At 40.2% G+C, this 25253-nt stretch overlaps 1 protein-coding gene across 1 annotated transcript in view; it reads left to right on the top strand.

Moving 5' to 3' along the window:
• The window catches only part of GMPR (guanosine monophosphate reductase), a 91084-nt gene that overhangs the window by 50107 nt on the left and 15724 nt on the right, over nucleotides 1-25253 (top strand). Inside the window, exons 5-6 of the mRNA XM_027869517.1 lie at nucleotides 3069-3150; nucleotides 9986-10092. Coding sequence (XP_027725318.1) covers nucleotides 3069-3150; nucleotides 9986-10092 — 189 coding nt within the window. The remainder of the gene's footprint in view (nucleotides 1-3068; nucleotides 3151-9985; nucleotides 10093-25253) is intronic.

Raw genomic sequence — 25253 nt, 5'->3', positions numbered from 1 at the left:
ATATTTAAGCTTGATGTCAGGAAAAGGTTTCTAACAATCAGAGCTATCTAAAAGTAGAATGCATTGCCCCAAGATGCAGTGGGTTCTCCTTGACTGGAGTACTTCAAGTGGAGCTTGGATGATCACTGGATAGATTTGTTCATGTATGGGTTCAACCAGATTTTAGATTCTTTTGTTTTAGAAAGAAGGATCTGGTTCTCCTCCTTGCCTTCTCTGATCACTACCCCCTTGACTTAGTTTCCCCTCTTGGTGGCAAAATAGAATGTGTAGCTTTTTTCTTCTTAGAAGAGAAGTGTGCATACTTTATGGTACCTGACCTTTTTATTGTATCATCCTTTTCTTGACCAGTGGAGAGATTGGTGCTTTGTAACTAGGGAAGGGCTTGTATATGCTCTATTCCTGTCAACTTTGCTCTTGTTCTTAGTTCTTATCAAGAGGCCGTGGGCATGGCTTATGGATAGGGTGATATGTGTTATGTGATATGTGATATCTTTCTGTTAATTGGAAATGGTAGGGTACTTGGTACCTCATCCAGTGCTAAATTCTCATAGTCCAAACTTCACGTTTTTGGATAAGGTAAGCCATTGCTTGGCCTTTACCTTGAGGATAAATGAATCCATTCTACCTCTGGCCTGAAATGTATTGCTATTGAATGGATTTCTGCTGCCTATAGTAGGTCTTGGGCATTGCCAAGTAAAATTCTGTTCTGTCCAGATGGCACCAGAAACTTTTTTTTTAAACACATCCACATTTTAAAAAAACCACCCATGGGCTTGGTTCAATGGAGGATCATTTAGAGAGTCAGTAGAAAGCTTTCAGAACATTTCTTCTCACTCTGTTTTAAGTTCCCTCTACACAACAGAGAGCATGCTAGGGCTTGAATGTGACTGACAAAAATGGCTAAGGTCATACACACCCAAACGTGTTCAGTCCCCAGCACTCGGCCCCTTGCCAAGTATGCTTGCTATTCACCACTTTGGGGGAATCTGCCTGTCAGTGAGTTCTCACAGTTTCTCATGAAGGCCTGTTCTGGGGAACTGCTATCTCTGACTTCACACCCTTGCAACAAGGGAAAGCCTGGACTGTTGCCAGGTGCATGTTTGAGATTTGTAGCTTCTTCAAGCTTCCTGGCTCTCTCAATTCCATTGCTAATGGATTTCAGAAAAGTAGGTGTATGTTGTCTCCAAAAGGAAAACAACGTAAGTTTCAGTGTCTGCTTGTCAGTGAGAGAAGTTTCCTTCAGGTAGGCACCGCTCACTAGAAGTGGTGAGACACAACAGTACTACCAAGGGGTGTGGTATATTAGAAAAAACAACAACATTGAATTAGGAGCCAGGACACTCAAATCCTCATCAGGGTTTATATGCTACCAATTCACTGCATGACTTTGGCAAAGAAGCTGGCACACTCACTCATGATATACAATATTTTTTTATTGTATCACTCACTTTTAACTCGCTGTACTATGGTTTGTCCCTTCTCACTGACGTGTTGAGCCCTAGCTCATCTAGTGATCTTCCTGTAGAGACCACCAGGTGGCGCAGTGGATAGAGCACTGGAGTTGCAGACAGGAGAGCTGTTCAGTCATTTCAGTTGTGTCCAACTCTTCATGACTCCTTTTGGGATTCTCTTGGCAAAGACACTGGAATGGTTTGCCATTGCTTTCTCTAGATCATTTTATAGATGAGTAACTGAGGAAATGGGGTTAAGTGACTTACCCAGGGTCACACAGCTAGTAAATGTCTGAGGCCAGATTTGACCTCAGGGAGATAAGTCAGAGACTTTGTTTAAAAAAAAAAAAAATCTTACCTCTGACACGAGATTAAATTTATAATTTACATAATAAAATCAAATTTACAAAATTTTGAAAGCAAAGTAGCTCAAAATAGAGTCCTTCAATCAAGTTATTTTACAAAAGCAAACAATTATCTAAAAGCTTAGCACTCGTGACAAGGATGACAAGGTGCATGTGAAGCTAATTTGAAGGAATGTCAATGTTATGAAATATAATCAAAGTTTCATTTGGAAATATAACAATGCTTTCTGCTTCATACTTGGTCATCACAAGTTCAATGACATACCTGAAAATTTGCTTAAAACTGGTCTCACTTAGAATCCTTTATGTAAGTGCCTCATTTAACACTGCATTAATGAGTTTTCACTTCATTTAGAGCTCACATAGTCCTCTAAAGCAGTGTTTTGCCATACTTAAAAAAATTGCTTATGTTACAGCACCTAACAAACACAGTCTAAGAAAGGAAAAATGGATAGGATAGCTCTAAGATCAGAGGATGTGGCAAGAGTACCCCAAGCAAGTCACTTCATTTCTCTCAGACTCAGTTTACTCATTTGTGAAATGAGCATAAGAACAGAACGTACTCCATAAAGTTGTAAGGGTCAAATGAAATAATGTGTATAAACTGATTTGTACTCTTGCATGCCTTAACGTATCGTATAAATGTTAGCTGTTGTTATTATTCCTCAGAATAGCTTATAGAGATCTTAAAGTCAAGTATCCAATCTTCTTACAGCTTATACCCCTACTCTCCACCCCTACCATTTAATTTGCAATCCTGTGGCACTGACCTCTTTACTATTCCTCAAACAAGACTCCAGCTCCAGAATCCAGGCATTTTCACTGAATGTTTTCATTCTTGGAATGCTCTCCCTCTTCAGCTCTGCCTCCTATCTTCCCTACTTCCTTCAAGTGCTAGCTAAAATCTTATCTTCTGCTGAAAACTTTTCTTTATCCTCCTTAATTTTAGTGCTTTCCCTCTGTTGATTATATGCAATTTATCCTGTATAGAACTTGTTTGTACATAGTGGTTTGCATGTTGTCTGCCCTGTCAGGAGGCTCTCTCCTTGAGCACAGGGTCTGTCTTTTGCTTTTCTTGCCTTTCTTTATATCCCCAGTGCTTAGCATAGTGCCTGACACATAGTAGGTGCTATGTATTGACAGACTGACTTACAGGGGAGGAAGCTAGTAGCAGTGGAGCCCAGATCTCAAATCTTCTCTACACCTTCCAGGAAGACACCTTGGGTTGACGATACTGTTTTCTCTGTCTCAGGCAGGTAATGTGGTGACTGGAGAGATGGTAGAGGAGCTTATTCTTTCTGGAGCAGACATCATCAAAGTGGGAATTGGACCAGGTAAGGACTCTCTAGAACACAGAATGGCCAGGATAATGTGTGAGAACCTTGACTAGGGGAGGGTGGAGGCTAGGGAGGAAGTTCCTGTTGCTGGGGAGTGATACCTTATGAGTGAGAAACAGAAGGGTCTAAGGGGAAGCCTATGATTTTATTGATAGAAAAGTGACTGCTGACCCTGGAGAGTCTCTAAGTGAGTTTGGCCAAAATTTGGATGCTGCTTTTGTGGTTTCAGAACATAAGTACAGAAGCAAAGAATGCTGACTTCAGTGATTCCTCAGCCTATGACCTCTAAGGGGGAGGGTGGAACATCTTTGGGAAAACGGTTTTACTTTTCCCATATTAAATTCAAGAGAAAAATTATTAAGTAATTCTATATGCATGGACATTTTTAGGCACTGGGCATACAAAAATGTCTGACCCCAAGGAGTTTATAGTCTGACTGAAAAGAACAGGTATAAAATGCGTACCTAAAATAAGTGACACAAAGTAGAATGTGATAGGGACAAAGGAAGAACCAGCAAAAATATTAGGAGAATTTGGGGGAGAAAGGAATTATTGGAATATTGAAGTGTCATACACATGGTTAATTCAACTCTGAAGTCCACATTTAGTTCCATATCTTGGGTTTTTCCATAGTCACAATTTTTCTCCCTTGACACTTAAGGCTGTATTTTTCTAGCATGTCCCAAAGCATAGGCTTCTAACTACTCTTCCTGTGGGTAGGTGGAGGCCGTACTCACTCACAAAGACCAGCTCAAGGAACACTCTGACCCTGGCTTCACTCTCATAATGCATCCTCTGAGTTAGCTCTTGGAGCCCAGCTGACTCTGTGCTCTGGGAAAGAAGCATTGGTCCTGTGTGAGGACGCCTATATGTGTGCTGGCTCTGCAACTTTGTTGTATCCTCCAGGGATCCTTAGGAACTAGTTGGAAAGCACCCAAATGAAATTCATAGCTGCAGAGTTACTGGAATGGCTATGTGGAGAGGTGCTGCTTAGGACAAATTAGGGTTGGATATCTGTATTCCAGTCATTCATTCAACATTGATTAAGCACTTATTATGTGCCGGCAATGGGCTAGCCACAATGGGGATACTAAAATGAATAAGATAAGATTCTTATTCTCTAAGAGCTTAAAATCTACCAAGGAGGATGAAACTCATGCACAAATAACTAATACAAAATGGGCAGTGATAAGTTCATAAGAGGTACAAATTGTTATGAGGTCAGACTGAAGGGGGTCACTTCTGACTGGGAAAATCAAAGAGGAAGCCTCTTGGAGGAAGTGGCACTTAGGCCATAATTTCAAGGACAGGTAGGATTTCAATGGGCAGAGTTGGAGATGAGTTGCATTCTAGGTATAAAAAACAGTGTGAACACAGACATGGGACATTCTAGGGCAATGGAAGGAAGTCTGAGGTGCAAATTTTTATATTCTCTCTGATCCCCTATTTTTCTATTTACTTGTGCCTTCAATGAATCATAAATGTAGAACTAAAAGGGGCCTTAGAGATCACCTAATTCAATATTCTTGTTTCAAAGAAGAGGGAACAGAGGCTAAGAGGTTAGGTGACTAGCCCAAGGTTATCAAGGGCAGGATTCAAATCTAAGAACACTCCTTTATACATAACTACTATCACTTAAGCTCATTTTCAAGTCAAGGCAGCTGGCATTTATTAAGCATCTCCTATATGCCAGGCATCTTGCCAAGTGCTAGAGATATAAAGAAAGGCAAAAAAAATGTCTTTTCTCCCAAGGAGTTCACAGTCTAATTGGGGAGGTAACATGCAAACTTATTTTATATGTACATTGAAGATATATTTAGGATAAATCAGATACAATCTCAGAGGGAGGGCTCTAAGATTAAGGAGGGCTGGGAAAGGCTGCCAGTAGAAGGGGGGACTTTCACTGAGACTTAAAGGAAGTCAGGGAAGCCAGGATGAGGAGATGAAAAGGGAGATGATTCCAGACATGGGGGGAGCAGCCAGTGAAAATGCCCAGTCATCTGCTAAGGTCAATGTCCGTAGATTACAGAGTGCCTGGGAGGGGAGTGAGGTGTACAAAGACTAGGAAGGAAGGAAAGGGTGAAGTTATAAAGGCTTTAAAGGCCAAACAGAGGATTTTCTGGTTTATTTTTCTCTTCTGACGTATGGATTAAATGAAGAGGTGGTAATAGGAGGTACAGATGTTTCCAGATAAGCTTGAGTCAGACTGTGGAGGGTTTTGAGGGCTCAGTTAAGGCACTGGAACTTTGTGCAGTTGACAATGAGCAGTCATTCAAGAATTCTGAGTAGGGATGTTACAAGAATAATCACAAATAGAAAGATTAATCTAGCAGTGGTGTGTATAGTATGGATTGGAAGGGAAATAGTCTGAAGGCAGGCAGTTAGGAGGCTGTTATAATAACACAGGTGAGAGGAGGACAGTGTTCTTTACATTTTTGGAACCAAGAGAGCTACCTCGCAAACTGCGAACATGCAGAGTCATAGGAATATAGAATTATTCTTTGTAATAACAAGTAGAGTTATTCAGTAGAAAATGGTGAGTGTCCTCCTTACACTTGGCCCCAACAGGACTCTAGCACCTGAAGGCTAACAATAAACTCTCATGCTTCAGATAAAAGCCTTGCTGATTTTGTACCCTTCAGGGAAAGGTAGCAACCTTGGTGGTCTTGGTCGAAGGGCTAGAACGATGTCTAAATGTGGATGTGGCACTAACATCTTATTAGCGTGATTTAGTTCAGTGCCAAGTTGCTTTTTTTTGGTTGTATTATTTCTCATCTCCCTTCTCCCCCCACTTCCTCTGCCAAAAAAAAAAAGACTAGAGGGAAAGGAAGGAAAACAGAGATCTGTCTTAACAGTTTCTTATGTATGTTAGAAGAGAAAATGAGCATAAGAAATCTCACTTAGGCATAAGGAAGTATTTCTTGGTTAGTCCTACAGGACCTGGCTCTGTCACTAACAATTAAACATTGGGAAAATCACTTAGCCTTTCCAGTCCTTGGCTTCTTCATCTGAAAAATGAGGTTGGGCTAGATGATCTCTAAGATCCCATCCAACTTTGAACCAACAATCCAGTGAAAGGATTAGAATAGATGATTTGGGAGAAGTTATGAAAAAAGGCCTAGTTTAAGGTTTCTTGAGCTTGATTTTCCCTCAGTCTGTAGTACACTCTTAGGTGAATGCTTTGTTATTATTTTCAAGTTGTTTTGTCAGTGTGCCCTAAAGCAGAGTCTCTTAACTTTTTTTGGCACATGTACTCCTCTGACAGTTTGCTGAAGCCTATTGGCCCCTTCTCAGAATTATCTTTTTAAATACATAAAATTAAATGCATAGAGTTACAAAAGAAACCAATTCTATGGAAATATAGTTATAAAAATACTTTTTTAAAAAGTTTCCAGTTCCCAGGTTAAGAATTCATGTCTTAAAGAGTTGGTAAGTCTCTAAAGAGCAGGGATACCCTTCAGAGTTCAGTACACAGTAGGCATTTAAAAATTTTTTGGAATAAATGAATGAATGAATGGCTAACAAATGTATATAGCTGGGGCTTCTTAATAATGAGTTAGATGCCTGTTGGTCTTGGATGGTTTAAGATTTCTGCCTTTGGGCAAGTCTAGTAGCAGTGGAGTTCCAGAGGTCTCTGCAAGCTGTTGAGATATGACAGAAAGATCACTGGATTAGAATTTTTAGATCTTATTTTGGGCTGAACTGGATGATCTCAAAGGTTCCTTCTAAGGTTTAAGAATCTATGACTTCTTACCTGGAGAGCGTATTGGATTGGATAATCTCAGAGAATTCTTTGAGCTCTAATCCTCTATGAAATTCTCCTTTTGTTGGGGTGTCAGTCATAGTCAATAATAGTCATTAACATTTATTAAGCATATACTATGTGCTAAGCACTAAGGATACAAATACAAAAAAGAAAGACAGCTCCGGCCCTTAAGGAGTTTACAATCTAAAGGGTGAAGATAGCACACAAAAGAAAGCTGAAAAATTAGGGGGACAGGGGCTGCTAGGTGGTGCAGTAGATAGAGCACTGGCCCTGGAGTCAGTAGGACCTGAGTTCAAATCTGGTCTCAGACCAGATATTTGACACTTACTAGCTGTGTGACCCTGGGCAAGTCACTTAACCCCAATTGCCTTGCCAAAAAAAAATTAGGGGGACAGAAGGTCGGAGAGGGTGGGTGGATTGAAGGTCCTAAGCTTGGAGGGCATGGTGGAGAACTCAAAGAAGTCCGAAATGAGTACAACTGGCAGCCAAGGGGAGAATGGGATGTCTGTCCTGCCCCCTCCTCCTTAAAAGAGGGATGAGGAGTTCATGGCCCCACCTTCCAGAGGGTCAGAGTGTACTGATGAGATAGAAGGACCAAGGCTGACTGGGTCTTGCAGGATGACAAAGTTTTCCAATAATGAGGTTACTGGGGACGTGGTGAAGAAGTCCAAAATGTGTGCAGTCAGATAGGAAATGAGTAGTGGCAGTGTAGGAGTAGCAGATGATGACAAGTGTGGGGAGGTAGGCTACTCACTGTAGGATAGTCGGAATGGTTTGGCTCCTGCCATAGTCCTATTTGCTTTTGGCTGAAGATACTTTACGGAGGTCAAGAGGTTCACGTAATGAAAAATTAATGTTAATGACAGGACACAGTATAACAAAGTTTAAAGTTAAGTCATCCTCTCAGCTCACTCTGCAGACGCCCTGTGAAAGCTGGGGCTTTCTAGGATTCTGAAGCCTTCTCTGTGGCTTGACTTAAGCTACGGGGCCCCACCCTGGTTGGAGGAATGACTGCCCTGGAGATGTCTTGGGATTCCCTGTCATTCAATCAATCAACAAACACTTATGAAGAATGTACTCCGTGTCAGACACTGTTCTAGGTGCTGGAGAAAACAAGGACAAAATTGGAATAAACCCTGCTCTTAAGGAGATTACAATCTAGCTGGGGAAACAACATGTACATGTATAGGTATATGTTAACTAGATACAGTTGCAGGAGAAAGGCATCAGCAGCTGGGGGTGGTGGGTATGGTCAGGAAAGCTTCATGTAGAGGGTGGTATTTGAGCAGAGGCTTAAGGAAAAGTAGAGATTCCAAGGGTGAAAAGAAAGAACCCTGCAGCCATGAAGGACACCTAGAGCCAATGCATGTAGATGGAAGAGATAGTGTGCTAAGTTAGGAGGAATGGCAAGGCCAATTTGATTAGGCTTTAGTATATCGGAAGAGGGGTATATATACTAGGGCTAGAAAGGTAGGTCGTGGCCAGGTTGTGAAGGGCTTTAAGTGACAAACAGGAGTTTCTGATATGGCCCAATAAAACCGTTACATGAAGGGATTTGGGGAAGGGGCACTACATGGTGGGAGGAGGAGGCTCCAATAGGGTTCCCTGGGCTGCAGTGCTGAGGTGTTTTTTGTCTTCTTTATATAATCATCTGAGCCAGGGGCTGAACTGTTTTATCCTAGTCCCTAAGCTGGTGTAGGAGAAGGCAGACTAATTCCACATGCCTGGTAATTGCCCTTCCACTGACATGAACATAAACCATACTAGGGAGAAGATTTGGCTGTGGGCCCCATAATTCTCTCTTCACCTCCCCCTTTTTATTTGAGGAAGGCTCATGGTACAGCTTGTGCCTTTCTACAGGTGAAAGGGGGAGAATTTAGCTCAGGATGAAAGCGACCATCACAAAGGGAACTGGGCAACATGCCATGATGCTGGCCAGCCACCAGGCAGAGCTGCTATGGACAGCAGGTCTTACTGTATCCAGGGTGATGAGCTATAGTGGGAGGAGGACCAGATGAGAAACTAGGAGACCTGACCACTACTTTGTCACTTTGAGGACTCTATATGTATGAGACCTCATAGAAATTATTTCTCCTTTAAAAGCCTTAGCTTCTTTATCAATAAAATGGAGAAGTTTGCTGAAAAGAACAAATGAAAGAATGTATGTGATGCATTTTGAAAACTCTACAACACTGCATTTGAAATTCTTGGATTCAGGTCCCAAATCTGACACTGACTGGCCATGTAACCTTGTGCAAGTCACTTAATCTTTCTGGTCTAAAGCCCAGAAACCAAAGTTTCATCATCTATAGAGTGAAGGTGTTTGATCAGGTGATCTGCTAATAGGGCCATGGTACAGTGGGAGAAGCATCAGTCTCAGAGACAGAGGACCTGTGTTCAAATTTTACCTCTTATGCTTGTTACCTAGGCAACCTTGGGCAAGGCAGTCAGCTTCCCTGGGCTGCTGTGTTTTCATCTGTGAAACAAGAAAGTTGGACTCAATAGCCTTTGAGTTCCGGTTCAGCTTGAGAACTATGATCCTATGATCTAGTGTTCTACTTTTAATAGGCTGTACTGTACAAATACAAGATATTATATCTTGAAAAATTATATATCTTGAAAATTGTAGGGGTTAGCTAGGTGATATAGTGGATAGAGCTCTGGCCTTGGAGTCAGGAGGACCTGAGTTCAAATCTGACCTCAGACACTTGATACTTACTAGCTGTGTGACCCTGGGCAAGTCACTTAACCTCAATTGCCTCACCAAAAAGAAAAAATAAAGAAAATTGTAGTGTATTCTTACAAAGATACTTTGATTGATTCACTTGGTCCTAAAAGTATATGTGTGTGTGTGTGTGTGTGTGTGTGTGTTGTGAGACAGACAGAGAGATAGAAAGGGAGAGAGACAGAGGGAGAGACCGAGAGCTACAGGGAGACAGAGACAGAAACAGAGACAAAGAGAAAGAAGGGGAAAGAAAGAAAAGCGTGTCCTTTCACTCCCCCACTTTGTGTCAGTGAATGTTCCTTAATGGTTTTTCCTCTTGGGTCTTGCCTTCCTCTTGCCAGGCTCTGTGTGTACCACTCGGACCAAGACTGGGGTGGGCTACCCTCAGCTGAGTGCTGTTATTGAGTGCGCTGACTCTGCCCACGGCCTCAAGGGACACATTATCTCTGTAAGTTGGGACTCCAGTCTGGTGATGAGGGTGGGGTCGGGGCTGGGATAGGAGGGTCATGAAGGGAAATTATGGTTCTCAGTCGCAGGGAAGGCCCTTGTGTTCCCTGTCCACTATCTGCTTCCTCCCCACCTGGAGCCACTTATGGGACTAAGCTTGTAGGGAATGTAGAATTACATCGTGATACTGTAAATGTTGCAGGAAAACTTCACTAATGCAGACTGAATGGGTGAAAGGGTTTGAACAAGTTAACAAAGAGTCCAAATCATAGTATAGCTCAACAAGAAATGTCTTGCTATAGTACTTCTGTATTTTAAAATAAAAGGTATAGGGATACTAATTAACTCTGACTTTGAACAAATCACTTTAGATCTCTAAGACTTGGTTTCTTTATCTGTAATAATGAAGAGACTGAGATAGATCATCTCTCAGGCTTGTAAGTAGCTAGGTATGTGGCATAGTGGACAAAGCGTTGGATTTAAGAGTAAGGAAGACCTGAGATCATCATTCTGCCTCAGATACTTCCTGGCTTTGTGACTATGAGCAAGTCAATTAACCTCTCTCAGGCTCAGTTTTCCTATCTGTTAAATGGGGATAATAATAGCACCTAGTTTAGAGTTGTGAAGATCAAATGAGAATATATGTATGATTCTTTTCAAACTTTAAAGTTGTGTACAAATGCTAGCTATTATTATTTTGAATGCTCATTCTAATAAGTTTATTATGTTAATGACAAATGCACAGAGAATCCTAGAATTTTAGATTTGGAAGGTAACATAACCAATCCATTGCCAAGTCTCACTGATTCTCCCTTCACAGCATATCCCATATTTGTCTTCTTTTCTCCATTCACATGGCTAGCATGGCCACTGCCTTAGTTCAAGCCTTTATTAATTCTCAACCAGACTGCTGTCACTGACTCCTAACTGGTCTCCCTGGGGCTAGTGCCTCTGCTCTCTACTCTATCTTCCATACAACTGCCAGAATCATCTTCCCAGAGGATGTGTCTGAACATAACTCCTGTACTTTCAACCCTCACTAGCTCCCTGTTGACTGGAAGACAAAATATAAACTCTTGAGCCTGGCATTTAAAGACTCCCATAATCTGGCTCCCACCTACTCTTCCATACTGATTTTATATTAATCCCCTTCATGAAGTCTGTGTTCCAGCCAAATAGAATTGCTAGTTGTCCTTAGAACTTGGCATTCCTGCCTTCTCTTGACTTTCTTTCTTCTCACAGACTGTCCCTTGTACCTTGAACACTCTCTTCCTCCTCATCTTCACCTCTCAGAATTCCCACCTTCCTTCAAGACTCAGCTCAGATGAGCTCAGCTGCTACCCTCCCCATGAAATGTGCCTTGATTCCCTCCTACCCAGTTATTTATCTCTCTCTCTCTCTCTCTCTTTCTCTCTCTCTCTCTCTCTTTCTCTCTCTCTCTCTTCTCTCATTTCTCTCCCCTTGTCTTTCTCTTCCTCTCCCTCCTTTTTTCCTCCTCCCTTCTCACCTTCTCACCTCCCCTGTTTTTCTCTCTTCTCTCCATATAACCTTGTATTTACTTATCTGGGTACATGTTTTGTCCACCAGTAAACTATAAACTTCTTGAAGGCAGAAATTATTTCATTTTTGTCTTTGTGCCTTACGTATAATAAGTATTTTATAATCATTTGTTCAATTCACTTAATTTTGAGTACAATTCCTACTTAGTAAAGAATAATTTCTTCACCATGGTTACCCAGGGCCATATAGTTTCTGCTTAATTGTATTCAGCTAAGGGGTACTCACTACCACTTGTGGAAGCTTATTCCATTGTTGAATAGGTATATTCATAGGGGGTTCTCTCTTATGTGGAAATGAAATCTGTTTCTTTGTGACTTCCACCTGCTGAGGCAGCTGAGATATAGCTATCATAAAGAGCATGACTTTGGAGTTGCATGACCTGGATCCAGCCTAGCCCTTCCTCTCATTACCTGTGTAAACCATGAGAAAGTCATTTAACCACTCTGAACTATAATTTTTTTACTTGATTAATTTATTTTGATTTATCGACCATCACTTCCATAAGCTTTTGAGTTTTAAATTTTTCTCCCCCCCTCCCCAAGACGGTGCACAATCTGATATAGGCTATACATATATATTCCTATTAAACATATTTTCACATTAGTGATGTTGTAAGGAAGAATTAGAACCAGTAGGAGGAACCACCACAAAGAGGAAACAAAACACAACAGAAGAAAAAAATAGCAAATGGTATGCTTCGATCTACATTCAAACTCCATAGTTCTTTCTTTGGAAGTGGATGAACTATAATTTTTTAACCTATAAAATGAGCATAATAATACTTACAATACATATATCACAGAATTGTCATGTGATGAGACGATGTATACGAATTATAAAGTACCATTTAAAATTGGCCATTATTGTTGTTTACAGTACAGCCTTTGAGAGCAGTGTAGCACAAATCTATTCCTCCACCCCTCCTCTTTGCTTTCTAGATACATGATAGCCCTTAAGATAGCTAAACATTGCTCTCATGTATTCTCTCAGTATTTACGTCTTTAGACCGATGTTTTCCTTCTAAAACATGGCTTCTAGACTTTACAATGTTGATTTCTTTTTTTTCTGGATTCATTCTGGTTTATCAGTTGCCTTTTTATAGGGTAACAAATACCCAGGATCAAATACAATGACCCTTGCAGATGTGATCTGACCTTTGCAGAGTATAGTAATATATAACTCCCTGCTGATGAGTATAGTATACCTCTGCTAATGCAGCCTCAAATCACGTTTCCTTTTTCAGTGGTTGCATTGTGCTGCTGGCTTATATCTGCTAAATCCTGAATGTCATTTTCACATAGGTGGTTGCCAAGCCAGATCTCCTTTTTCCTATACTTGTGGAATTTGTTGTTTGCACCTAAATGTCAAACTTTGCATTTATCCTTGTTGAATTATATCTTGTTGCTTTCAGCCCACCATTCCATCCTGTTGTCATGGTGTTAACTAGCCACATTAGCTTTGTGTTCTTTTTCAGTTTGATAAATATGTTCTCTGTGTCAGGCCCCTCTCCCTTTTAAAAAGTTGAATGGTATAAAACCAATAGCAGATCTCTATGACTTTTCACAAGAAAGAGTTTCCTTTAAAGTTTTTCAATCAATCATTTAATCAATCAGTGTTTATTGAATTTCTACTATGTGTATATAACACTACTGTGATTAAAACCTCATAGATCATTCTATTTTCCATGCTGCTCTTCATTGGAGAACATATTTTATCTGACAGTGAGCTTGAGAATAGCTACATACCTCATCTTATAAGAGATACACAATCAGTGGGCAACTGGATGGCTCAATAGATAGAACACTGGCCCTGGAGTCAGGAGGACCTGAGTTCAAATCCGATCTCAGACCAGACACTTGACACTTACTAGCTGTATGAGCCTGGGCAAGTCACTTAACCCCAATTGCCTCACCACAAGAAAAAAAAGAGATACATGATCAGTTAAACTGAGAGATCTGGGGCTTTTCCATTAGATGGACTCCTTGAGAGGAGGGACTCTTTTTTTTGCCTTTCTTTGTATTTCCAGGACTTAGCACAGTGTCCGGCACATAATTGCCAGCTGACTGACAGACTGGGGCTATCATTCCTCCTGCCTCCATCCAAGCAGAATGTACACTCTGGATTTTTCCCAGCACTGGTAATGAATTTTATGGACTCAGGCATGCTTCCTCACATGGTTCCCCCTTATTACCAAACACACACACACACATTTGTGAGACAGCTGTGGCCATAGAACAAAGTGATGCTAACTGGCCTACAGAGGAAAGGAGCCCGTAACCTTGGCCTCATTAGCACTGTGCTAACTAGTTGAACTAGCTGAGGTTCAAAAGTATCATCACTCCACAGCCACTTTCTAATGTTGTTTCACAATTACATTTCTTTTGCTGATAGTTCTGTATCCACTGGAAACTCATCAGACTTTTTGGTTACTGCCTTTTTGTCCAATTGCCAGCTGTCTCATTTTACACTTTAGTTGCTGAAATAGCACATCTGCTCTATTAAAGTGTAGAAGCAAGCCACAGCAAGGAGTCAGTTGGGCTCAGGGGACTACACTTGGGATAGTGTTTCTGTTTATTGTAACGCAGAGAGCTTTTCTTCCACACTTAAAAAAAGCTGGAGTGTTTTCCAGTAAAGCACAGATCTGAAAAATCCAGGGTAAGGCCAGCACATATCAAGGATATGGAAACTGTCCCCTCTCTCCTACATCATTCAGGAGTTCATCACCTTTTTTTCTGTGCCCTGGAACCCTTTGTCAGATTGGTGAAGTATGTGAACCCCCTCTCAGAATCTTATTTTTAAATACATAAAATAAAAAAAAATAGGAATGCAAAGGGAAACAATTGTATTGATATACCATACCGTACCATACCATACCATATTATGCTCCCTCTCTCTATTTGGCTTTTTTTTAAAAAAAATTTAATCCTTTCTCCCCTAAAACTCTTCAAAGCGTCTGGTCTTTACATTTGTCCCAATACCAGCTCTGCAGTTTGAGTGACAAAAGAAACCAACTCTTGTTTAACCATTTACAAGGGAATAACAGCTTGAATAATGTTTTAAAAATAATTTTCATAATGTATTTTTTCTGTGCCAGAAATATTATTTGGTTTTCATAATGCATTTTTTTTACTGCAACAAATCAACCTTATTAATTTTGTTTTGAGTAAGCTATTATTAAGTTCTGCTTTTGGTCCTGCTCTCTTGAAATTTTTTTAATCAATGAAGATATAGGAAATATAATTATTAATCTAAAGAAGACCAAAAAGAAACCTTAAATCAATAGCTAATATGATGACAGAATGAAGGTTCTAACATTTCAAGAAGTTATTAATGCTGAACCCAAACCATAAGATAAAAGTAAATAATGTAAAATGTTACATTTAGGTTTGAAAAATTACACAAACAGTGAATGGAGCAAAGCTGACTTGCTAGCCATTCATGTGGATTTCAGTGCTTTAGTTGACCATAAGCTCAATCTGAACAAATGTAAACTTTGGCTGAATTAATAGAAACGTAGCATTCTAGGAAGATCATGGGAAATAATAGTACCACTGCATCATGCCCCGGTCAGACCACATTTGAAGTATTGTGTTCAATTCTCTGCTCTATTTTAAGAGGGACAAAGACAAGTAAAAATTTAGCAATTCCTTCACTCCTGTGTCAACTCATTGTTCAATGGGAATATCTCATATTTAGAGTACCAATCATTAAATGAATGTTTATTGATGGTATAAAAATGATATGATTCTTAATACTCTATACCCATTTCCACTACTTTGCTTTCATTACTGCCAAAGTGGAAGGGGGGCCACCCAGGAATGAGGGCAATTTTGTATTTTTTTCTTTCTTTCATGGATTGGCATGACCAAAAACTTATCACCACATGACGAAACTACTGATGATAAGCCACTCTTGCCATTGTTCAGTCATTTTTCAGTTGTGTCTGACTCTTCATGACCCAACTTAGGATTTTTTTGGGCAAAGATATTGGAGTAGTTTGCCATTTCCTTCTCCAGCTCATTTTACATATGGGGAAACTGAGGCAAAGTTAAGTGACTTACCCAGGGTCATACGGCTCGTAAGTGTCTGTGGCCAGATTTATACTCTGAAGATGAGTTTTCCTGACTCCAGGCCTGACGCTCTATCCACTCTACCACCTAGCTGCCTAAATATCTCTATCGATATTTATTTAGACTAGTCTTCTAAGAGACATGTTCTGTTGCCAGGACCATCCTTCAAACCCTCTCAGTTGGTAAGACCTTCTAGAACTTGTGCCAGTCTGGGGGCATGGCCTTCAAGAACCCAGAGTCATTTCTATACATGAGGAGCATCATAGGATCATAGACTGAGAGCTGAAAGAAATGTCAGAGGCTGTCTGGTCTAACTCCCTCATTGGACAGATGCAAACACCTGGGCTGAGGAAGGTGACCGCTTCCGGAAGGTCATGCAAGTGGGAGATGTGGGATTTGTACTGAGATCCCTGACTCCCAAGCCAGTGTTCTTTCCAGTGTTCCATGATGCCTTTTCTACGTCAATAATGATGATAATAATAATAGTTGGCACTTCTTAAATTTATGGTTATTTTTGAAATGGGCTATCCCATAATATAGTTTGTTTCTTCTCACTGGCAGTGTTCAATTAGAAGCTGGATACTTCTTGTCAATGATATTTTGCTATGCACTTGGGTGGGAGATTGGACTGCTGTAGATCACCTCTAGGATTCATTATATATCTAAAGGCTTACAGGAAGCTTGATGGCACAGTGGAGAGAGTGCAAGACTTGGAATCCAGAAGATCTGAGTTCAAATCCTTCCTCAGACACTTACTAGCTGTGTGACTCTGGACAAATCACTTTGTCCTGTTTACAACAGTTTCCTCATTTGTGAAATAAGCTGGAAAAAGAAATGGCAAACCACTCCAATACCTTTACCAAGAAAACCCCAAATGGGGTCACAAACAATCAGACACGACTGAAAATCATTGAACAATAAACCTTAAAGCGCTTTATAAACTGAAGGCTATATAATATTACAGGCTTCAAAAGAGGAAGGCAGGTTACAAAGATAGGGATTTGATCTTCTGGATTACAGCTTAAAATACAGAAACGTCGGGCTACTAGTCAGGTATGGAGTATACCTAAAAAGGGCTGATAACAATGTACTTGTCTGGTGTCTTGTAAATTTAATCAAAGGGACTTGAAGATGAAAAGGAAAATATAGAAACAACCCTGCTGATGTATATTGACTAGGTATAGGAAGAATAATATTAGAGATATTTCAGTGCTCACAAAAGATAAAAATAGTGTAGTAAAACCCTTGGCTTCAGTCATTTATATATATAAATACACAAAGTTTATGTAGCCAAAGAAAAAGGTGAACAAAAAGGAGCTCCTTATGTAAGGAGCCAAATTTGACCTCATTAGGACACAGAGAATTTGTGGGATGTGACCCATGACTGGAGCATGGCTCTGAAAGGATATGCCTTACTCAAAAGGAACAGGACAGGTAAAAAAGGATCAGGTTGGAGGAAATCGAACAGGATTGTATATGAAGATGATATATTAATGTGAGGAAATTGAGAAAACAGAGGAGGAAAGCATGAAGGAACAGTTGGCTAAATGTCAGTGGAGGCAGAAATGGAAGTGATAATGCCATTGGACACTAGACAGAAACAAGACCTAAACAAAAACAGGAAATCAATGAGGTGTTAGGGAAGCAGATCAAAAACTTGGCAGAGAAGTAGGATACAGTAATAATGGTGGGACCTCCAGGTTCCCTACATGTGTTTTAGCCTTCTCTGAGAAAATCAGAACAACTCAACATTTCCTGACTCATCTTAATGATCATTTCATCCTTCAAAAGATGGAAAATGAACAAGGCAAAATTCTGTTTTGGATGAGATTCTCACCAACCAGGAGGGGACTGGTTGTTAGTAGTAGAAATGAGCGAGGCCTTTGGAGAGAAGAGTCTAGTCCATCTTAGAGGTGGGAGGAAACTTGTTCAAAGTTTGAAATCAACCTCCCCAGCTTTGGGGGAGGACAGATTTCAAAGAGTTCAGTGAAGGTTAAGTCAGGTCTCATGAGCTAAAATTCTATAAGTCAAGTCAGCCTGGGAGGGATGGTAAGCTCTCAGAAATAAAGAAAATTCTGAAGATGCAAACAGAAATAATCCTGATGAAGAGCAGAAAGGAGTATTGCCTAAAAAGATTTCTGTGGATCAGATAAATCAGTAAAAAGCTACTATGTGCCTATGTGTTCCAGACCTAAACAACAGCCAGTGCACATACATATGTATACAGGTCACCAATAACTAAGTCTGATTGATTCTATTTCCAAAACATTACGCATATATATAAAAACACACACATATGGTGTTTGGCAGCATATGGTGGGTAAGTCAAGTCTACAAGCATTTATTAACCACCTACTATGTGCCAGGAACTCAGCTAAGGGAGAGTCAAGAGTTAAGGATGATTCTGAGGTTGAGAACCTGAATGGCTGGCAGGATGGTAGTCATCTCAGTAGAAATAGAAATTAGAAATTAGACAGTAGAAATAGAAATTAGAAGGCTGGTTTTTAGGGGAAAGATAATGAATTATAAAGGCATTTATTAAGCTCTTAATTTATGTCAGGCACTGTACTGACTTCTGGGAATACATATGGAAAAAGTGAGACATTCCCTGCTCTTTCTAGTCCCTTCCCTTTAAAGATTATCTTCCATTTACATTGATCTTATATCTGCCTAATTATTTATATGCTGACCCCCTCCTGTTAGAATATGTTGTTGTTCAGTCATGTTTGACTCTTTGTGAGAGTTGTGACCCCGCTTGGGGTTTTCTCGGCAAAGATATTGGAATGGTTTGTCGTTTCCTTCTCCAACTCATTTGACAGATGAGGAAACTGAGGTAAACAGGGTTAAGTAACTTGTCCAGGGTCACACACCTAGTAAGTGTCTAAGATCAGATTTGAACTCAGGAAGATGAGTTTTCCTGACTTTAAGCCTAGTACTCTATCCACTGCACCCCCTAGCTGCCTCAAATTAGAACACGAGATCTTTGAAATCAAAGACTCTTGCTTTCCTTTGTATTCCCCAGTGCTTAGCACAGTGTCTGGCTGTAAGAACTTAATAAGTTCTTATTATAGTAAGAACTTAATAAATACTTAATAAATACTGACTGACTGATTTAAAAGAGCTTACACTGTAGTAGAGGGAGACAGGATATAAAGGGGAATCATGACCGGGGGGAGTTTTGATCTCAGGACTCACAAGGATGATGAATGGAGTTGTAGCACAATTGATCAATGTGTTCTTTCCAGGAATTGTAGTGTTGTTTTAATTGGGTGGGTGGGTGGTGGGGTTTGAGTCCAGTGGCATGCCCGAAAGATTGCCAGAGTGTAGTGTGGTAAATCTTGCTCTGGCCCGCTAGAAACAGCGAACTCTCACTGATCAAGCCCATATTGATCATGACCAATTTGGCCATTAAAATGACATTCAGAAGATGGAAGCAAGGGCAGGTAACATAAGCTGATTCCTTCTGTGTTCAGGAGTGATCTGGTCCTGTAAGAATAACATTGGGAATGCTACATCTCAGAGCAACCTGAGGTGGGAGAAAAAAGCTAAGGACAGCAGAAAGTGGATTTTTTAATAACAATATTGGAGTAAAGGGGAGGATCAAAATAAAAATTGGTTGAACCAATACAGGGGGAGGCAATAAGCATTTATATGGCACTTATAACCTGCCAGGCACTCTCCTAAGTAATTTGCAAATATCTTGATTGAGCCTCACAAGGACCCTGCAAGGTAAGCTCTGTTATCATCCACACTTTACAGTTGAGGAAACTAAGGCAGACAGAGGTTAAGTGACTTACCCATGGTCATACAGCTAGCAAGTGTCTGAGGCTGGATTTGAACTCATATCTTCCTGACTCCAGGCCCAGTGCTCTATGCAATGTGCTACCTAGCTGCCTCATTAACAAAGCTAATGTTTCTGACAGAGATGGCTCAATCAGCTAATCAACAAGCATTTATTAAGCATCTTCTCTGTGTCTGTTGATACCACAATTCTAGCTCCCAAGGAGTAGACATTATAGTACAAGTAGACCAGGGGAATGCTGTTGGTGTTGTTTATTTAGACCTCAGCAAAGCATTGAACAAAATCTCTCAAATTATTCTTCTGGAAAAGATGGAGAGATGTGGGTTAGATGAGTGGTATCATGGCTGCCAGCTAAGCCATACATAACGATTCTCTTGGGCTGTAAAGTGACTTAAAAAAACACAAATTAGCATTATCTATGTTTTATTGTTTTTTTAATTTATTTTGTTAAATACTTCCTAATTATATTTTAATCTGGTTCCAGTCACCCTCAGGGGTGTCAGTGCACTGTGTACTTGACACTTCTGATCTAGACTATACTTCATCCAGGCATATCTAAAACTAGTTGAATGGCTGGACCCAAAGGGGTGTCATAAATAATTTGATACCATCTTGGGAGAAGACTTTTAGTGGACTGCCACAAAGATGTATGCTTTGTCTTTTGCCATTTAATATTTATCAGTGACATGGAAAGACAGAAATGTTATGCAGGTATAATTTACTGATGACACACATGATGAATGAGAGTGATGATTCCAGATCTTGACATGGTAGAACACTGGGCCAAATCTAAGAAAATAAAATTTAATAGGGATAATGTGAAGTCTTACACTTGGGTTCAAAGAAAAAAAATCAACTTCACCAGTAAAGGATGGCATGGTAGAACTAGAGAGCAGTTTGAAAACACTCAGGGGATCTTAGTGGACGGCAAAAGTGCAAGTTATCATTGTGATATGCCAGTCAAGAAGGCTAATGCAATCTTAGTCTGTACCTAGATATTTCCCAGGACTAGGGAGGTAATAATAGCCCCATTATTCTGGGGCTATCCTGGAGAATCCAGAGAAGAGCATTCCAAGCAGCTAGGATGAGGAAGGAACTCAGGATTATTTCATGGGATGATTTATTGTGAGGATCCAGTGAGATAGGATGTAGAAAGCACCTTGGAAGCCTTAAAGCCCTATGTAAAAGTTAGGTATGTGTTTATTATTATTATTATTATTATTATTATTATTATTATAAAAAACTAGGAGGGTGGGCCTGAAGGAGAGGAAGATTTTGGGGACACACAAAAGTTGTTTTCGAGATTTTAAAGATATGTCACATGGAAGAATGACTAAATCTGTTCTGTTTGGCCCCTGGACTGCAGAATGAGAAACTATGGGTAAAAGCTACAAGGAAGTCCATTAGGCTTGATATCAGGAAATAGTTCCCACCAATTAGAACTATTCTAAAAGTAGAATGAGCTGCCTCAGGAAAAAGTGGGTCTTATTTTACTGGAGGTCTTCAAATGGAGGTTGGATGGCCACTTGTGAAGCATGTCATAGAGGTGATGGGCTTGGATGAACTGGCCTCTGAGATGCCTTCCAACTTGGAGACCCCTTGATTCTGTGCATTTCCTTTAGAATAGAACAGCTGGTTAGTGGAAGGAAACTAACACATTATTTAAACATTCTTTTCCAGGTAATCCCCCAAATTTGGAGCACATGGGGGTTGTGTGTGGCTCAAAGGGAGGCAGGAATATCTCTAGTATCTCCTCCCCTACCCTTCTCCAAAGGAGACTTTAATTGCTGCCAGGATAGGAAGCCCCTCAGAGAGAGGGGCTACCGGCTGGAATTATATATATCTGCCCCCTTAAATATTATTAATTTAGGCCCGGGGATGTAATTTTTAGGTTCAACTAAATTCCTGATTGCTGATCCCAATTCCACTAACACACACACACACACACACACACACACACCCACACACCCCACAGAGCAAATAGGAAAGAAACTCACTTATCCAAGTTGATAGCAAAATAGAAATCAGAGAAAGTTTACATGTGAAACATATATGTGTATATATATATATATGTATCTGTGTGTATATTGTATTTATGTTTATACCAGATGATATAGATTGAAGGCGTTTTCCCATTGGGAGTGACGTAACCCAGCTCAAACAAGAGAGAGAGAGTCCCAGATTTCCCCCAAAGGTAAAGTCCCCAAAATCACATTAATGTAGTAAGCTATGGATGGAGACAAGATGGAAACTGCCAGTTCCTGCCATGGAAGCTTCTTCCCAGAGTCTTTCTCCCTTCATGGCTCTGAAGAGAGGTTGAAATTTCCCACGTCTTCTCTTTTAACGCTGGAGTCCAGAAGAACCCAAAGAGACTAAAGAACCCCATTACTCTCTCTCACTCTTACCAACTGTGCCCAGCTGCTCTTCCTCCAGGTGGAGGTCTATGCCATCCACCAGTGAGGAGATTGTCCCAACCTAATGGACTTGGGGCCTGAGTTACAGATGGATAATCTGTATGTTAGCAATTGACTTCATTTTCATTAATAAAATAATGAGATTAGACTGGGTGACCTTTAAGGTCCCTAAACACTCACAAATACCATGAGAAATGCTACTACTTGTAACTACAGCTAGCCCCAGGCAAAATTATTAAATAGGCCCATTTTGTTCTCATTGACCCTTACCCATTTCCCCTTTGAGCATCCTTTTAATTGATTTTCATATATCCTGAATCTCTCAACCTTCCCTTTTCCCACTCTAAGTGTGTAATGAATTATTGCTCTGAAGCCTTCCTTTTAGGAATGAAAGAAACTGATAAATTTATGTGCTTTAAGTCAAAGGCACTTAACCTGAGGTCTATGACATTAAAAAAACTGTTTAAATTTAATTGGTTTCCTTTGTAATCCTATGTGTTTTATTTATGCATTTAAAAGTATTATTCTGAGAAGATATCCATACACTTCACTAGATTACCCAAAGAGTCCATGATACAAAAAAAGGTTAAAAACTCCTGCTGTAAGTTGTTACTGATTCAATGCACTACCCTTATCAGGGATACTTGTATTTGAAACTAAGAGAACATGACTCTCTAATGGTGGAATTTCAGGCATTGGATGGGGGAAATACTTTTGAGCATACATGTGTTCAAGAAATCTGCCAAAAATCAGATGATTCTTACCTCCATTGTTTCTGCCTCTTTTGAGAGGCCGTTAGAAGGCAGTATAAGTTGTTGCACTATAGCAAGTCTGCCCTTTTTTGTGTATGTGGCTTTTTTTGGTGGTTATTTGCTAAAGGCAAAACATAAAAATTGGGCTCCTTTAATCTATAAATAATGAGTACATGTGTACATATATGTGTTTGTATCAGATCCTGAGTGAGTCTTTCTCTGCTCTTTTGCCTTTCAGCAAAAAAAAAAAAAGAAAGAAAGAAAGAAAAAGAAAAAAGATACTTAGAATGAACTTTTCAGTTTGCATCCTTGAAATGGTAGGAGCAAGAACTACTGGGAAAAAAAACAGCCTTAACAAGGACTGTGGGGAAGCTATTCAAATGATTCCCTGGGGGGGTTGACCTGAAGTATGCAGAAGAAACATGTGAACAGAACTATGTGGATAGCTATAATTTAGATATGTATTTGTGTAAAAAATGATCTGATACCTACATATACATATATATATTTTTTATTTTGGTCCAGATCTATGATGTCATTGGTGTGGGTTACTTTTGATGAGGAAATCTTTATCACTTTTGATCAGTAACTGTTCTACTAGCTTATAGTAAGGAAGGAAACAAACATTTATTAAGCGCCTACTATGTGCCAGGCACTATTCCTTACAAATATTTTCTCATTTGATCTTCACAATAACCCTAAGAGGTAGGTGCTATTATTATCCCCATTTTACAGATAGGGAAACTGAGGCAAATAGCAATTGCCCAAGGTTACACAGCTAGTGAGTATCTGGGGCTGGATTTAAACTCAAGTTTTTCTGACTCTAGGCCCAGAGTTCTATCCACTGTGCCACCCAGCTGCCTCTAATTACTTCTTTATAGTTTTAGCAAGTAATGTCCTAAAGGTCACTCAGCCTGTATGTGTCAGAGAAAGGCCTTAGACCCAGGACTTATGCTGACTAAGACTGGCCCTCTGCCCCCATGACATTCTATATATGAGGCAATGTGGTGTAGGGGGTCAGAGGGCCATCTTTGGCTTACATAGGCACAGTTACTATCCTCATTTTATAGAGGAAGAAGCTAAAACTGAGATAAGTAATTTGCTCAGTGTTTCAGAGCTAAACTTTCAGTTTTTATAGTGTTTCAAGTATCTGAGGCAGGATTTGAACTGAAATCTATGTGACTTCAATTCCAGAGTGCTATCCTCTATACTATACAGTAGATATAGCACTACTGATAGATATTTCTCAGGGCTCAAGATTTTTTTTATTTGAATGAGTATTCTTGCAATAATATGTAGTGTTACCTAGAAATAGACACACCCAGAAAGGCAGCCTAGAATAGTCACAGACAGTCACAAAGCTATTCAAAACACACTCCTATCCCTATTAGCCACAACAGAGTAGGAATTATGAAAGGTATCTAATGATGTAGTTTAAGTGGTGCAGTGGATAGAGCACTAGGACTGGAGTCAGGAAGACTCCTCTTCCTGAGTACAAATCTGGCCTCAGATACTTACTAGCTGTGTGACCCTGGATAAGTCACATCACCCTGTTTGCCTCAGTTTCCTCATCTGTAAAATGACATGGAGAAGGAAACGGCAAACCACTCCAGTATATTTTCCAAGGGAACCCCAAATGAGATCACCAAGGGTCAGACACGACTGAAAAACAATAAACAATGTCTTCCACAATTACTCCTTGAACTGCCTCTTTTCCTGGAAACAATGCAGTTCTTCAGGGTATTGCCTCGTGGGGTGCTGATGGCCCCTTTTGCTCCTGGGTAGCTGGCAACTTAGGCCTCTGTCATGGTTCTAACTCCTTGTTGGCAGTCCTAGGATCATAAAATCCTTGAGTCAGAAGAGATATTTTAGGACATTTAGTTGATACATAAGTCCCTTCTACAATATCCCTGATTGCTGACCACATCCAGCCTTTGCTTGAATACTTTTGGGAAGGGAGCCCTCACTACTATTTCATGAAATAGCTCATTCCATTTTTGGACAGCTCTGAGTGGTAGGAATTTCTTTCCTTTTATTGAGCTGAAATTGGCCTCCCTCTAACGTCTACTCACTGGTCACTATTCTACCCTTTGGCGCCAAGAAGAACAAGTCTAATCCATCTTGCATGACAGCCCTTTAAATATTTGAAAACAGCTCTCATGTGCCCTTCAAGTCTTCAGATTGAACATCCCCAGTTCCATTAAACTATCTTCCTATGATGTGGTTACCAGGACTCCCTGAGTTCTGATTGCTTTACTTTCAAAGTGTTCCAGTTTGTCAAAGCTCTTCCTAAGGTGGGGCACCTAGAACAACAAGATATGGCACTTCAGGGCAGAGCCCAGCAGGACTGTATGACACTAAGTCTCTCGTAATGGAGACTATATTTACATTAGATTATTTGGCATTTGCTGTCCATTGCTGGCCAATATTGATTTTGCTAAGTTGGTGTTTTTTTATCACATGAACTGCTGTTAAGCTATGTTTCCCTCATCCTATAATTGTGCAGATTTCCTTCCTTCCTTCCTTCCTTCCTTCCTTCCTTCCTTCCTTCCTTCCTTCCTTCC

This window comes from Vombatus ursinus, unplaced genomic scaffold, assembly GCF_900497805.2.
Source record: "Vombatus ursinus unplaced genomic scaffold, bare-nosed wombat genome assembly UNPS02000577.1, whole genome shotgun sequence".
In the NCBI taxonomy this organism is placed as follows: domain Eukaryota; kingdom Metazoa; phylum Chordata; class Mammalia; order Diprotodontia; family Vombatidae; genus Vombatus; species Vombatus ursinus.
The sequence above is the reverse complement of the archived record's forward strand: the minus strand, read 5'-3'. Positions and strand labels throughout refer to the sequence as shown.